Source organism: Nymphaea colorata, chromosome 10 (assembly GCF_008831285.2).
Source record: "Nymphaea colorata isolate Beijing-Zhang1983 chromosome 10, ASM883128v2, whole genome shotgun sequence".
Lineage (NCBI taxonomy): Eukaryota > Viridiplantae > Streptophyta > Magnoliopsida > Nymphaeales > Nymphaeaceae > Nymphaea > Nymphaea colorata.
Window position 1 is genome coordinate 15,739,503 of NC_045147.1, and position 14,778 is coordinate 15,754,280.

General features: G+C 39.3%; 1 protein-coding gene across 1 annotated transcript; it reads right to left on the reverse strand.

Moving 5' to 3' along the window:
- Positions 1–3,219: 3,219 nt before the first annotated feature.
- On the reverse strand, positions 3,220–13,959 carry LOC116262296 (ubiquitin carboxyl-terminal hydrolase 16). The gene is made up of 11 exons (XM_031641525.2): positions 13,197–13,959; positions 9,188–10,394; positions 8,961–9,046; positions 6,913–6,998; positions 6,631–6,793; positions 6,361–6,481; positions 6,101–6,258; positions 4,767–4,851; positions 4,483–4,695; positions 4,273–4,334; positions 3,220–4,050 (listed from the first exon to the last, which is right to left on the reverse strand). Exons 1-11 carry the CDS (start codon positions 13,622–13,624, stop codon positions 3,318–3,320), a joined length of 3,342 nt encoding a protein of 1,113 aa, XP_031497385.1. The 5' UTR covers positions 13,625–13,959; the 3' UTR covers positions 3,220–3,317.
- Between the last annotated feature and the right edge of the window lie 819 nt (positions 13,960–14,778).

Consider the following 14,778-nt stretch of genomic DNA (forward strand, 5'->3'; position numbering starts at 1 on the left):
CAACTTACACTTACAATCGAGAGGCTCTGGCTGAATGAATGGGTTATCAAGAATGAAGTGCTGCTTCTCAGTAAAAATGAAACAGCAATCCAAGAAAGGCAGGAAACCTCAAATTTATTCAAGCTTAACGATGGACAATAAAACAATTTTTCTGTGGCAAGATGAGCCACTGTGCTCTTCACTGTTAGCTTAGTGGGTGTGAGAGAGAAAGAGAGAGAGATGGGTATCAGGAACGAAAAAACCAGACCCTTTAAATTTTTGTTAAATAATTATTTAAACATAATATAAACACCCTAATATATTTATAAAAACTAGTTGATGAAATACGTGCTTTGATTAAAGTTGGTTTTATGAAAAATATGGATTTTTCTAATATCAAAATATTAATGTCATAGGAGCTGTTCATTTTTTGCTTATTGTAAAAACAATATTAAATTCTGAAAAATGATGAACTTAATATATGTTTGTTATCAACCCATTCTTACGATCATATTAGTAAGGTAGATTACAAAGCAAACATTTTAATTATCGAACTTAAGCATTCTGGTTTTTATCCCTGAGCAAATGGTATGGCACCTTCCAATTTCTTTTTTTATAAAACTATTTTGGTATAAAACATGCTTGGTTTTTATGAAAAATGTTCAGTTTTCTAGCATCAACATGTTAATATTATAGGAGCCGTTCATTTTTGCTTATTATAAATTGAATAGGCGGATTAATTTGTTTATGTGTGTGTATGTGAGTGTGTTCAGCCTATATATATGTGTGTGTGTGTGTGAAGGTGTGCCTTTATAGATATCTATCTTCTGCTTATATTGAAATTTGAAGAGGCTGATTAATTTGTTGACACACCCACCAACCAAAGAAGAACAAGTGATGTGCGTTGAGGAATCATAATTACCCAGTGTGCGGAAATTAGAGGAGGGAGGAGAAGGCCAATTTTAGGGACTGAAAACTTTCTACGTAGAGTTGTCTTTTCCAATGAGGTTAGGTGTCAGCAACAAAGGAAGGAAGTCGGGCAGTCTGCCTGTCTCTGTGGACAAATACAGAACCTGGTGACGGCATGTAGTTTATAGCATTGACAATTAGCCGAAGGATTACAGTTCTTGTGAAAGCAAAGCATAAAGCCTTTGTTCTTTTTTTCTGTTTCTTTGTGGAAAAGAAAAAACTGAATGGAATTTAGAGGAAACATTCAGATCTATGACCTTGAAATAATCCTTCCCCATGTTCATTCATCACTCCATCTAAAGTCTCTTCCACAGAAAACTATTGTTTGTTCAACTCTTAACTTTAATTTGAAAAAGGAAAGAAATAAGAAGTCTTTTCTGTTCTTTTGATGCACCCTTACCTTACCTACTTTGAATAGACCAACCCCAGTTAGGATATGTTGGCCCTTCTGTTAAGTTGCTTTTAAGTTAACCACAATAAAAGTCTTACTGCAGTTACAGCCTTGTATCTTACCTTATCCTCGGTCCGATTGCGGTATTGGTACTAGATCCTGACCCTTGACATATTGTTAACCGCCTCAAAAATGAGGCAGATTCATAGAACACTTTGTTATGGTGATGGATGGATTGAAGCATGTTCATAAAACAACAGGAGAGCGTCACTATTACCAAACTGCCTTTAGAGTGAACGGATCTACAGCAGAGAAAGAATATGTGTCAGTGGGACTAGGTTTATATGTATGACATTGTATTTCATCAATGATTTGCAGCTCTTAATGAAGAACTTTTTTTAATAACGAAGAGATCCCTAATGTGCAATATTACAAGGCACCAGAGTTAGGGAAATAACTCTTGAACAACTGCTGGCTTTAATCAGAAGCTCTGGTTGTGGTCACTTCCTGGACAGTTTATGTGGAAAGATTATTCAGTTCGAACTTCGAACTGCTTCCAAATCCTACCAACTTTTCAGGAGAGAATTACTTCTTAAACTGCCCTAAACTCTGCACGGTCTGGACTCTGGTTTTTGCAGAAAGTCCGTGATGTTGGTAGGAGTCCTGTCATTTTCATTGCGTTGAAACACAGATGATGAGAAGACTATTCGACCTGCCTTTTCTTCTTCGTGCTGGGAAAGCCACCTTCCTCTGCTTTACATGTCGTGTTCAAACAAGAACCCCGACTCACGGCAAATGTGGCGGCCACCATCAGTCATCTCCCTATCTTTGACCGCTAAAACTGAAACAGAAGAAAAATGCCTAATACGTCCATGCCCAGTCCTCAACTGCGATCCTCCACCTCATAGGCTGTAGTGTAGCTGCTGTTGGCGGTCGGTGAAAGTTCGGCTGTCCGTTCGTTTCACGTGGGCGCTACTCCCCATGGACTGCAATACTCTTGATGGAATGTCCAGTTCTCACCCAAGTCCCACGAAAGTCCTGTACCCAGGAGGCAATCGGAAGTTCTAGCTCCTATGAGATTCTCCTGCAATTATCCACTTCCACTGGATCTCTAGCCTTTTTCATCATGTTCTTCAATGCCCCCATCAGGGTGATGTGCCATGCGTAAGCGTAACTGCGTAAAGCAAGGGTACCCCGGGCCGGGTACACATTTGTGGCCTCCCACCTGTTCGCATGGAAGTCGAGCCTGCTGCCGGCCGGGGATTCGACCTACCCTGATTCACTATAAACACAAGTTTTTTTTTTTTTCCTCTCTTCCAACTCTCTCTTTCTCCGACGGTGCCGTCCTTTGTCTCTTTCTTGTATCTACGAAACTTCTTGCCCCAAATTTTGTGTTATTCTCTCTCTCTATCCATATCTACGAAACTTCTTGCCCCAAATTTTGTGTTATTCTCTCTCTCTATCCATATATATGCGTGGGTATGTGTGTTTGTTCCTGTTGAACTATGTTTTATGCTTGGGACAAATGAGATACAGTTAAGAGGGTTTATAAAGAGAAGGATTGCTTCATCTATCACTAGATGCTAACTAAGCTTTAACCATGGCAGAGCTTTAACGGTTAGTCAAGCGGTTGTCCAAGAAATAGTTTTCTAATCCGCGCACCAAACTGTAATATTCAAAGCGATACAAGTGACTGATTAGATGGCTTTCCCAAAATTGTCCGTTGCAAAAACTTGGGAAGTCTCTCCATCCGAAGACCAGATTGCATTGCAGCCTCACAAACAACAAGAAAGGGTAAAGGGTATCGTCACCCAACCAACAGCGAAACGGTCTCTTTCTCACCCTCACCCCCAGAAGGCAAAGCGCTCTACAAACCCACGAAACAACAACGGCAAAGTGATTTCTTTCCATTGCCACCGACGACATGATACATATGATTATTATATAACTCAGAAGGAAAAAAAGAAAATTTATTTCTCTACAAGAACTTGTTTGCTGTTCTTTCCCTGGACCACCTCGCACGTATACGATGTGTACCCTCGTCACCATGGGCCGTGCCCAACATTTCTGAGCCGATCTCGCCGCTACTATAATTGTAACTACTACTACTACTACTACACAGGTTAGTTGGATCAGAATACAAAAAGGTAGGGCCTTCTTCCCTTGCCCATGACTCCCGCTTGCCTGCCCTTGCAATCTTATCATAATTTAGTCTCTCGGAAGAAGATCTATGGTTCGGAAAAATGAAATCCATAGACAGGTAATCCTGTTCATGGTCTTCGCCATTGCTGCCACCAGCCATTGAGTGCGAACATCCAACTGGGCTACCTTCTGAGATGTTCGCTGGACTGCTCCAGCTGTAGCGTCCTGGCTCTCCAAATATGTAAGAGTACTCATCAGTGCTCGTTGAGTCCCTGGTGCTCTCCGTGCTGCAGGAAGCTTCATCTGAGCAGCTGAACAGGGAAGAATTATCACTGGAGGAATCTGTTCCAGGAGGTCGACCAAATGTTCCAGCATCAAATGAACTGAAAGATTCAGATCTAAGAGCATCATCCGTCTTATGAACATGGTCGTGTAACCATCCAGTTGTTGCTGAAATGTTGTCTGATCTTGACCTAGGCGTACTGCTGCTACGGTTCAAGAGGCCTGCATCATTCTTCCTGCTTCTATTCATGACATGCCTTATCGAATTTGGCAGGCATGGTGACGACCTACAACACAAAATAAAATATTGATCATGAGCAGGTAAACACTTGCAAGACTTCACTAAGGATATCCATTGGATGATGACACGCTCAAAGAAAAAATAAGTTTTAACATGTTTCTCAGAGGAACAAAACAGCTCGGCTGAAATGGAGAAGTAAACTAAATCCATTTGATCATGTTCAATTTTCAAGAACCTCTGTGTGTGCGTGTATGAAAAAGAGAGAGACCTTGCATATAAGAGCATATATGCTCCCTTGGACAAAACCCTGTCAAGCTCCACCGGTTTTACCTACAAATGAATAATGACAACTTTTCATCAGATCAATATAACCAAACCTCTATTGGACAAAAGGAAATAATCAGCAAATACAAGGATTACGTCACCAGATCAGGATAAAATCTGGTTAATTAATTATCTTTTTCAGCAGATGTCATACCTTACTGTCATCAATCTTGTACCACTTGTCATGCTTGGCCTTGACATAGCACACATAATGACCAGAGAAAGAGGCATTCATCACATCTAAATGAACAACCACCCCATAGAGCTTGTATGAAGGCAATCTGATGTCCTGTTCACTCATATAAGGTGTCAAATCCAGTTCCTCTGGAAAATGAACAGGCTTATTGATTTTTCCGAACTTCCCAGACTGAAACAAAAAAGGCCATTGTTAACAAAATATATCTAATAAGAAGAATAACACAAAATTCAGAAAATTACCTGAAATCGCTTTAAAACAATTGTAAGGACATTAGGAGCCTCAAACACTTTCAACCTCTTCCGAGCTCTCACATAGGCCTTGCATCTGATGCAGACAAGCCACAGGAACAGCGGTAAATAAGCACAGGAGTATTGATGTTATAAAAGCAGTGTCTATAACGAAACCAAGTCAAAGGCTCAAACCCACTTTTTTAACTCATAACCGGTATAGATCATTCCTTGACAACTTAAAGACTGAAAAATCTCACCCAAGTAGGGCCTAGCTGAAGCTGTAATTCAGATGATCTCCATTTCCAGCCAATGAATGAATATATGTGTGCATGTGCGTATGCATATGCGTTGTGTGTGTGCTTATTCTTGCAACTGAAAACTACTTCTACTGTAACAGTTAACAAAAGTTGGACAAACTAAATTTATGCGTGATTCATTATCGCATTAATATAAAGACATTTTGTCAATGATATTCAAGAATGGTATTTCAGAAATTATTTTTCTTTAGTAAAATTTCACAACTTTCCAAGAAAATTATTCCAACTCACCGTCGAAAATGCTACTTAAACCAATGCATTTTTTTTATTTCCCAGTAACAGAATGGATTCTGCCAATCTCCATCTAAATATTGCACTTTGCATTAGACTTCAAAATATCAAACTGATTTATTCACTTGTTTCTGTCAGGGAATTGAGGAGGTTGTGCTCTCTCAATTTTCATTGACACTGTCGTAACAGACCAAACAACAGCCTTATCTAGAGGAGATACCGACTTTGATTAGCCATTAGGTTCCCACTTCCCATAGAATCAGGAGAATGACAAAGGATGACTCAGTCCCTCTCAATCAAAGAAAAAGGTGCGCAATTGTGCACCACACCAATTGAGCAGTAGATTGAGATCAACTCTACAAAGTTAGTTGCTTCTTTATGCCAGTAGCCAATTTAGCAATTCCTTTTCGGGGCTTCGACCATCAATATTAGATTTGGATTTTGACCTCAATGCATATCCCAAGATTGAGAAGGGATCTTAAAACCTTGTTAATCACAACGTAAAAAGAATCGTGCAAAAACAAATACTGAATACTCCATAAGTAGAGAAGAAGGGTGTTTCTTGGATCAGGAATGACGTTATTCATCTGACAAATGCCAAAGATTTAAGAATGAGCAGATGAAAGCTCAAGCCACATCCTTTGCCAACCTTGTCATAGTCCAAAATCAGCAGTCGATGAAACATCTATTGTCTGTCTAATTCACCCATTGAACGACAACCAGCAGAAAGTCAAAATATTAACATGCCAAATTTAAAAATAACTGCAAGACAGCAAATTTTGAAAATTAACTAACCTTTCACACAGGTACTTATTGTCACCATCCAAGATCTCAGGAGCCGTGAATTGCTTCAGTGCTTCTTCAAGAGTCCCAATATTTCCATCTATCTCCACCGTTAGATCCATCATCTTTTCTCGCCTTACTGATCTACCATGACACTTCAAGCATTTTATCTGCATCCACCATTATTCACAAGAAGCTCTATGAGTATTCAAAATGTGCACAGGAGGAAAAAAACTCAAAAAATATCCAAACACATATAAATATGACAGTACATAAGAAAGAAGATAGCCCCCAAATGTTAGCTGCAGAAGAGTTGCTTCTTCAATGAATGAAGCTGATACATTCCCACCCACTTCTGCTAGGTTTTCTGATTGCATTGCATCAATCGCATACCTGAAAATTTTACCAATCTATTAAAGTAAAAAAAGTGGCTACATATTACAAAAACATAGTTGGCTTCATAAATAACATGCAGGCCATTACCTAAAAACAACAAACTATTAGCAAGTTACATCACAATAAATTCAAGGATGCTAACTCACCTCAAGAATTCGTGTGCATCTTCCTCTTTACCATAACCAAGGTGACTTCCAATGCTGTGCATTTGTGATAGGATCTTGATTGGGGACAGAGGAAACTTTCCTTCCTTGGATTGTAGAATAAGACGCTCAAATTCACAGGTAAAGCACCCTTCTGCTCTTTTGCCTGACAGATAATACAACCAAAAGTTAGAAACTACCTGAGCAAGGAAAACGGCCACTTCAAAGAAAAGGATAAAAAAGTGGATCAGAGATGTTATTGAAGAAAAAGTGAGCAGAACGTGCATTTCTTAGTATGTAGTCCCTGAAGAAGATATGCGGTAAGTGGTGGAGTGAATGCCAAGCACTGAAGCACAGCATTCGCGTAACAGCTGCACAAGAAACAGCCAAAATATTATTAACCATTAGAAAAACTATACCTTTACAACATCAAATGATCAAAAGCATTTTAATAAAACTGCTGCCATTAGCTTAAAGCATAGTTATAGCTTATAAACATTACTGACATTTTGAAGAATATCAGAAAGTCTGTGCCATCCTAACTGAGCACTCTGGGTCTCAATCTGGACCAGCATTAGTAACCATGAGAAACAACCAGACAGATATAGAAGCCGGTGGCACATGGCCCGGCATTTTTTAATATTCTTGCAGAAAAAACCAGAAAGCAGAAGGGCATTGTTCTTATATTCATGCCAAGAGAAAACAAGTAAACCTGGAAAAGCAAACAACCTAAATCTGTGCCATATCAAATATATCTCATAAGAGGTACGTAACAAATCTCCCGTAAAGAGCACTAAACATGAGCACTTGCAATGCGAGGCCAGACAAAAGTTGATTTACACAACTGATATAGCCAAAATCAAATACCAATCACTATTGTCATTACATGTTATAACCCATAGGCCAACTTTACATAAACTTAACCAATTATGTCAATCCAGCATATTTTTATTGAGGTGGTATCCTTCTTTATTAGATTGGAGAAACTGGTGTCAGAAAAAATATTTGCAGAAGCACTAAATAGTGCCAACAACCACCTGGAGCATGCTTTTTTCCAGATATATGAATTTTCTTTTGATAAAAACCGACTGACAACTCCAACTTTTGTAAGCACAAAAAAATTGATCAAATAAGGGACATGCATCAGCTCTCCTGCAAAAGGAATGCTACAGTTCACAGTGACGCCAAAACATCAAGCACAATAGTAGTTTCATCTTGCATCAACAAGTCATGAGGCTCCAAAGTGAATCCAAGTACTCTCATCATTGACAACATGTCATAGCCAAACTCTTCCATTGTGAGTTCAATCATGTAGGTGTTACCATTTTGTTCAATCGAGGCACCCAAATGATACCAATGCAGAAAACAATACGGATACATTCCATAGTACCACCAACCAAACTGAACATGATTTTCTGCAGATACATGAATTTTCTCCTGAAACAATACCTATTGTTTACAATTTAACACAAAACATCCTTGTTGATGCACATATGTGCACAGCCACACACAAATACATGTTTAAATATATGTACACATATATACAGACATGCATGCATGCATACAAACGTACCTACATACACACACAAATACACATATATTATATTTTGAACTGATATTCTTTTGTATTTTATTTATATTTTGTGTATGCCTACATATACATGTAATATATTTAGATTTTTTTGTGCACTTTTTTTTTGTGTTTTTCTCTTCATATTTTGCAAAATTTCTTCCCTCCCAGGTTGTAGAAGTTTCATATTTAACCAAACCAGCTAAGCTAGCCTATGAGTAGCTTTCCAACTGCTAGATTTCTAGTTGCTACTTGCTAGACACTGGCCAATGGCTATCATTCAAATAGGGATTCTTCTCCATGTGGAAGTTTACTTGTTGTATACATCATTCTAGTAAATTTCTTCACCTTTTAAGATTGCTTTTTAAGGGCTTAACGATAGTGACCAACATTGGAGATGTTCTCAAAATAACAAGATCTTATTGATGAAACAACAAAGATGGATAGCATCAAAAGGTGCTATGGCATCTAAAAAAAGTAGTAACCACAAGCACATACACATATATATAGATCATCACGGCTTTCATAGCATGACAAACACCAGCCACTACAATCATTCTTGGTCTATAAAACTTCTAAAAGAAATTCAAATCTTAAACTTGTGTTGATCTGGACAAAAACTAACTCAATTTTAACAAATTTCACAGGTTTCCAATTTTTTATTTGCAAGAAATGAGCAACGGCATATTTTAAAAGAAAAAAAATCAAAATATTTTGTAACTATCAAGGCAACTTGACAAAAAATTATGGACAACAGGCATACCTGTTACCGCAGTTTGAAAGGCCAAAAGGATACAGCTCCACCTTTTCATTGTATAGCTTAACAAACAAGTCATATGAGAGGATCACCTGTCAAACAATAGCACCATCATGCTAGACTAGATGAACTTTATATAATCGACAAGCAGAAATTTCTCTGCCAACATACAAGACTGAAAGACATAATATTTTAATAATGCACACGATAAAATTTACCGGCATAACAAATACCTTTGGCTTCCCAGCAATTTCATTTCCAGATTCTACTGAGTTTTGTTTTGAACGTTTTGGTCCTCTAAACTGCTGAACAACTTTGCGAACTGTTCTAGAGATTGTTGGTTCAGAGGCATTAGTAGACTTTTCAGGTGTAGCACGTGAAGCACTACGTCCTGGATCAATAGATGGTAAATTACCAACAGGAGCAACTTGTGCTGTTGACCTCCAGGTGCTTGATTTCGATGAGATTTTATCAACAACAGCTTGGCTGGATCGTGGTTGCAATTTCCCCTGATCCTCCAAAGAATCCTTGGGCTTGGTATTTTCTGTGATGAAATTATTTAATGCAACTCCACTACCAGGCATCCCTTTCATACTGTGCTTGTAAAGAGTATGATCACTTGGGCGACACTTAGGAGTAGAAGAAGATCGAGATAGTTTAACAGAAACAGGATTATCAGATGTATAGAGCAAAGGGCTAGGAGAACATCCAGAACTATCACGGATATTACTGGAACTGGGCTGAATAGGCTTTCCGCCATCTGAAGTTTGAAAAGATTCAATGGGATCACGAACAGCTTCTGAAGCTTGAGGTGCAACACCAGCAGTAGAGCCAATAACATTTTCAGAAACAGCACAGCTGGCAGACTTTGTGCATTGAGTGGATACGCCATTAATCTCAGCTGACTGTCTGATGAACTTTCCTGAAGAAGGAACATTATCATTTACTTTTGCCACACTCATAAGGTCAGCCGACCCAGAAGATGAATCATCTGACCCATTTTCTTCATTTCCATTGGGAGCTTTCAGAGGTGAGAGCGAGGCAATACCACTAGAAATGGGTACTTTAGGTCTCAAAGATGAATGGATGATAGGGGACACGGAATCAGAGTCATAAGTTGATAAGTCAGTGTCCCTGTTGCATCTAGACAAGCTGATTGCAGAATCAGCAGCTTCCCCTGAAGAATCAGCAAGAGGCGCAGCATCCTTGTCTTGCCTCACACTTGTAGCAGAAGAACCAACCTCTTGCAGAGATGGCTCAACACTATTTGATAGCCTGCTACTCTCTGACCGGTCGTTGTCATCCTTTAATGTTGGACATTCTGATGCCACATTTTTTTGAGGAACCCCTGGATCAATGTTACTTGAGGTGATCGTCTTGGGAGGACAGCATTCCTCTTTGTGGCCTTGCCGCCAATGAATGATTTGACACTTTCCAGAACTGCAACAAGAAAAGTTCCAATATGCTTATTTAACCAACAAATCTTAGCGTGTAGGACATTCAAGGGAAATTTTTAACATTAGCTTACAGTTACAAACTTCATCATATGAACATCACAATGTGCAAAACAAAGATGAGCGACAAACATATTTGATGACCAAATTCCTGCTTATTTTCTTCCATTTGAAACTATATTCCAGCAGAACATAGGAAATATTTATATTAGCCTTTCCTTTTGCAACCATCTTTAATCAAACTATTTGATAAAGAAAGATAAATTTTAGAAAAACCTAACCATGATGTCTTTGAAACATAACCATGATAGTGACTTCTCAACCTATGTCACATAGGTACGAAATCTTGGTACAGCAAAAAAAAGTGAGTGTCAATATCTATATATGTACACACACACATACACAACACACTATTAAGACAATTTTTAATAGTTTCTTTCATAATTTCTACATATAATCTCATAAAACATAAATAAACTAACAAAAATACGGCTAAAATGCAAGAAAAATGAAAAAAAATGGTTTGGATCAGTTCTGGCATTGGAACTGGTCCAAACGTACCATGCCGTACCGCCATATTGGTACTGGTACATGGGCATATCCAACGTACCACTGTGACATAGTCCTCAACTAACACCAGAATATCAGTTCTTTCCTCTGGTTTGCAGCCATTGGTCATTTTGCTCAGATAGCATTTGGAGTAAGTGAATGCATTTGGAGTAAGTGAATGGTAGTAAAAGTTGCAGCTACCTTCATCTACAACATTATTCATAATACAAGCTTTGTCTCTTCACACAAGTGAATCTCCTTTTTTCTATAGTGATATGTTACTGTCTACTTCAAACAATAGACTGGAAGGTGGAACAAACAAACCGAATCAGATTTTCTTCATTACAATCTAGAAAATATATTTTTAAAGGTGCTTACATGCCTCAGCGAATCAGCATAGGCATTTCGACCGACACCCAGCATCTAGAAGCGCGTTTGACTACATAGATTGATGCACAGATATATATGATTGTAGGAACCAGATACAAACAGAAGTGCAGAATAGAAGTCTATTTAGTAATTGTATAACCATAAGAAAGAAGAGCGAGAAAGAGAAGATTTAGTGAGGGAGAGCTCGGATGGGAGAGAAAGACATACATGTATCATATGGTCCATTTCAAATTTTACATCCTCATTCCTCAACCAACAATGCTCACTAAGGAGCCTTTGCAACCAATTACATATAACAAATGCAATACTACCCCCAATACAGTTATGGGTATGAACCTAGAAAAGCAAGATTGATCAGATTGATCAGATTTTTAAAACCCTAAGAAAGTCCTGGTGGCAACGATCTAGGATGTCGAAAGGGGGAAAAGACCTAGGTTGTTAAGTGCCCAGACAAGCCTAGGCACCCTATGATATCTAAGCATTTTCAATACTTACTGGCAGTCAGCTTATGAGAATAGCAAGGTTAGGGGCTACGAAAGATTAACCGCAAGCCTAGGTGTGATTATAGTAAGATAGGCTGCAATAACCACATACGACACCATATGCCTTGTAAGTTATACCTAGTTGTACCTAAAGTACCAAATATAAAACCCAGAAAGCTTTCTAGAATCACTCTTTTCCATGCCAACCATTTCAAGCATGTAAAGAGATGTAAAACTGATGCTGTCGTGTGTTTTATAAATGATTTCAAGTTGGCAAAAGGCACCATTCAGTAATTCCAGCATCCCAGGGTCATCTTTGAAAAATGGTCATATAGCCTTAATTGGTATTCACCTGGATAAAACAATGTCGTATTGTGCTCCTCTTACAAAGCTACTTATAGCGCTCGTTCAAGTAAAAGAATGGAAATTCTAAAGTATTTACATTTGCAATATCGTCTTCTGAACTGAAGTTAGTGCACAACAATGTGAAATGATTTCATCATTAGGCTTTCAATTGTGTTGTTTCTAGTATCAACCATCTGCCTAGTCACCCATTTACAATAAAAACATTCAATACAATTATCGACCAGGCGAATATCAAATGAACCACAGAATCAAGGAAAAGCATAAGATCAAAAGAGTATACAGAAAAAAGCGCAGAGAATAAAGGAAGAAAAATGGGAAGATCAAAACAACTGAGTGCGTACATCTCAACCTCTTCCTACATGTAAAAACACTTCTAAGAAATGACACCAAAACCTGGACCATTAGGTGATAAATCCAAAAACTTGTGATTAGGCCGTTGAGCCAAAAAAGGCTGAGGTAACCTACTAAATCCACACGTGCAAACAAGAGAATATAAGCCATCACCCCGATCCGACTGCACTAAATACATCAGGAACGGATGTAAAGAGGGAAGGACAGGTGAGACTTGCTAACTGTGATGTCGAAATGAGAAGCAGATCCAGAAGCGAAAAGAAAGCAGTTCAAAAGAGCTCGGACAAACTACTAGCTGCAATTTTGGGCAGCGTATAGGTGAGACGCACGTTCCCAATCCTCAAACTTAAAAGTGCAGATGAGCACAAAATTGCTGCTCTCGGTGGTTTTCCATTGTTATCGTCGTTTCTCATAGCGGCTATCAAAGTAATCGATACCCTAAGGAGATATACATCCAGTTTTTTACTAATAATGGCACTAATTTTTTCACATCATGTTCAACCATTCAAGATCAATTGGAAACAGCCTTTAATTCCCCACATGATGGAAGAAAAACATCCACGCGCAAAGGCAACCCTTTTAGAGAAAGAGAGAGATAGAGAACACATTGATCAAAAGGGAAATGTGGGGAAATCTGAACGAACACGCACCAGTATCTGACAGCCTTGCATCTGGAGCATCGGGTGGAGGTGGGCTCGAAGCAGACGGCGCACACGTTAGCAGCGGCAGCAGAGGAGGCGACGGAGGATGAGGAGGTGGTCGTGGCTGTGTTCGTGGACAAGGAGGGGGAAGAAGAAAAGGAGGAGGAGAAGGCGACAGCAGGGACGGCGTTGACGGTGAAAGTGGTGGCGATGGGAGGGGGTGGGGAGAAGGCCAAGGAAGATGAAGCCCGGTACTCAAGGGCGGCCGTGAGCTCAGCCCGAGCAGACTCTTCAGACGCAAGGATCAGGAGACGCCTAATCTCCTGCTTACGGGCCTCGGCCTGCCTCCATTTTCGGCGTACAAGGAAGGAGACGAAGGGGACGACGACCAGGACCAGAAGAAAGCCAGGCAGCCCCAAATCTCCGTTTCCGGGCATTTATCCCGCCGTGGAAGCATTCAGCACGTCGGAAACCCCAGGCCTCACCCCGACGCAAGACCTCCCCAGCAAAGAATACATAGATCTCGCAGATCGCCTCTCGAACCCCCCACCAATTCTCAGCAAATTCGCTGATAGGCGACCAACAAAACCAGATACAGAAGAACAATTGGCGAGACCCTCGGACCGCAGACGAAAACGAAAAAAGGGAGAGGAGACCTTAGACCTGATAGAGAGAGAGAGGGGGGGAGGGAGGGAGGGACGCCAGATGATTTTCTTCTCCCTTTTGGTATTTTGTGCCCCTCTTTTTTCTTCTTTCTTCTTTCTTCGGATGCCAAGGAAGGAACCACCTTTGGCCACCATTTCGCGTTGAATGCGAAATATTCGCTCACCTGCGCGCTCACGCGTGCGTGCATGCGTGCGTGTGTGCCGCTTGCAGGGAAAGTTTCATTGAGGACTGCCTATTTTAGGCATAATTCCAGACGAGACGCTCTTACTCTTTTAATTTTCTTTTCTGAATGAAAATCTCAAAATGCGAACCTGTTTTTGCCACATCAGATCAAACGGTCCGTCGGGGTCAATGGAAGAACAGCAAACATGTTGTAGAAGCGTGTTTGACTGGGTGGATCGCGTGTCTTACCAACAACGAAAGGGGTCTCCTTTCATTATCGCGGTTCTTAGATTCTTTGATTCTCATTCAATTTTAAATTCCATAATTTTTGCACCTACAACATGGATTTTAAATCCAATATTTTTTAGAAAAAAAAATTATAATTTGGCATTCTGAAACGCAAATAGGGAAAATATTTTTCCTCTCCAAAAAAAAGAAATGCTGTAAAATTTTACTTTTAATTTGTCACTGGTTTTTCCTCTGCTTTTAAATGAAGTCGTCTCGTGACATTATGTCAACCTTCTCAAGCACGCCGAAAAATAGTAAATGGTAGTAATAATTTTCTTGTATAATCTTCTCTTAAATGTTAATATGATAAACTTTTTACTTAAACAGCATTACTTGATTATAATCTCAAGATGAATCCACGATTTCGTATAGAATTTTAAATAGTTTTACACTGAAATTATATGTTTTTAAAATGCTATTAAAAACATTTATATATATATAAAAAAATTTCAATTTTTTCTTGCATGTGTTTACA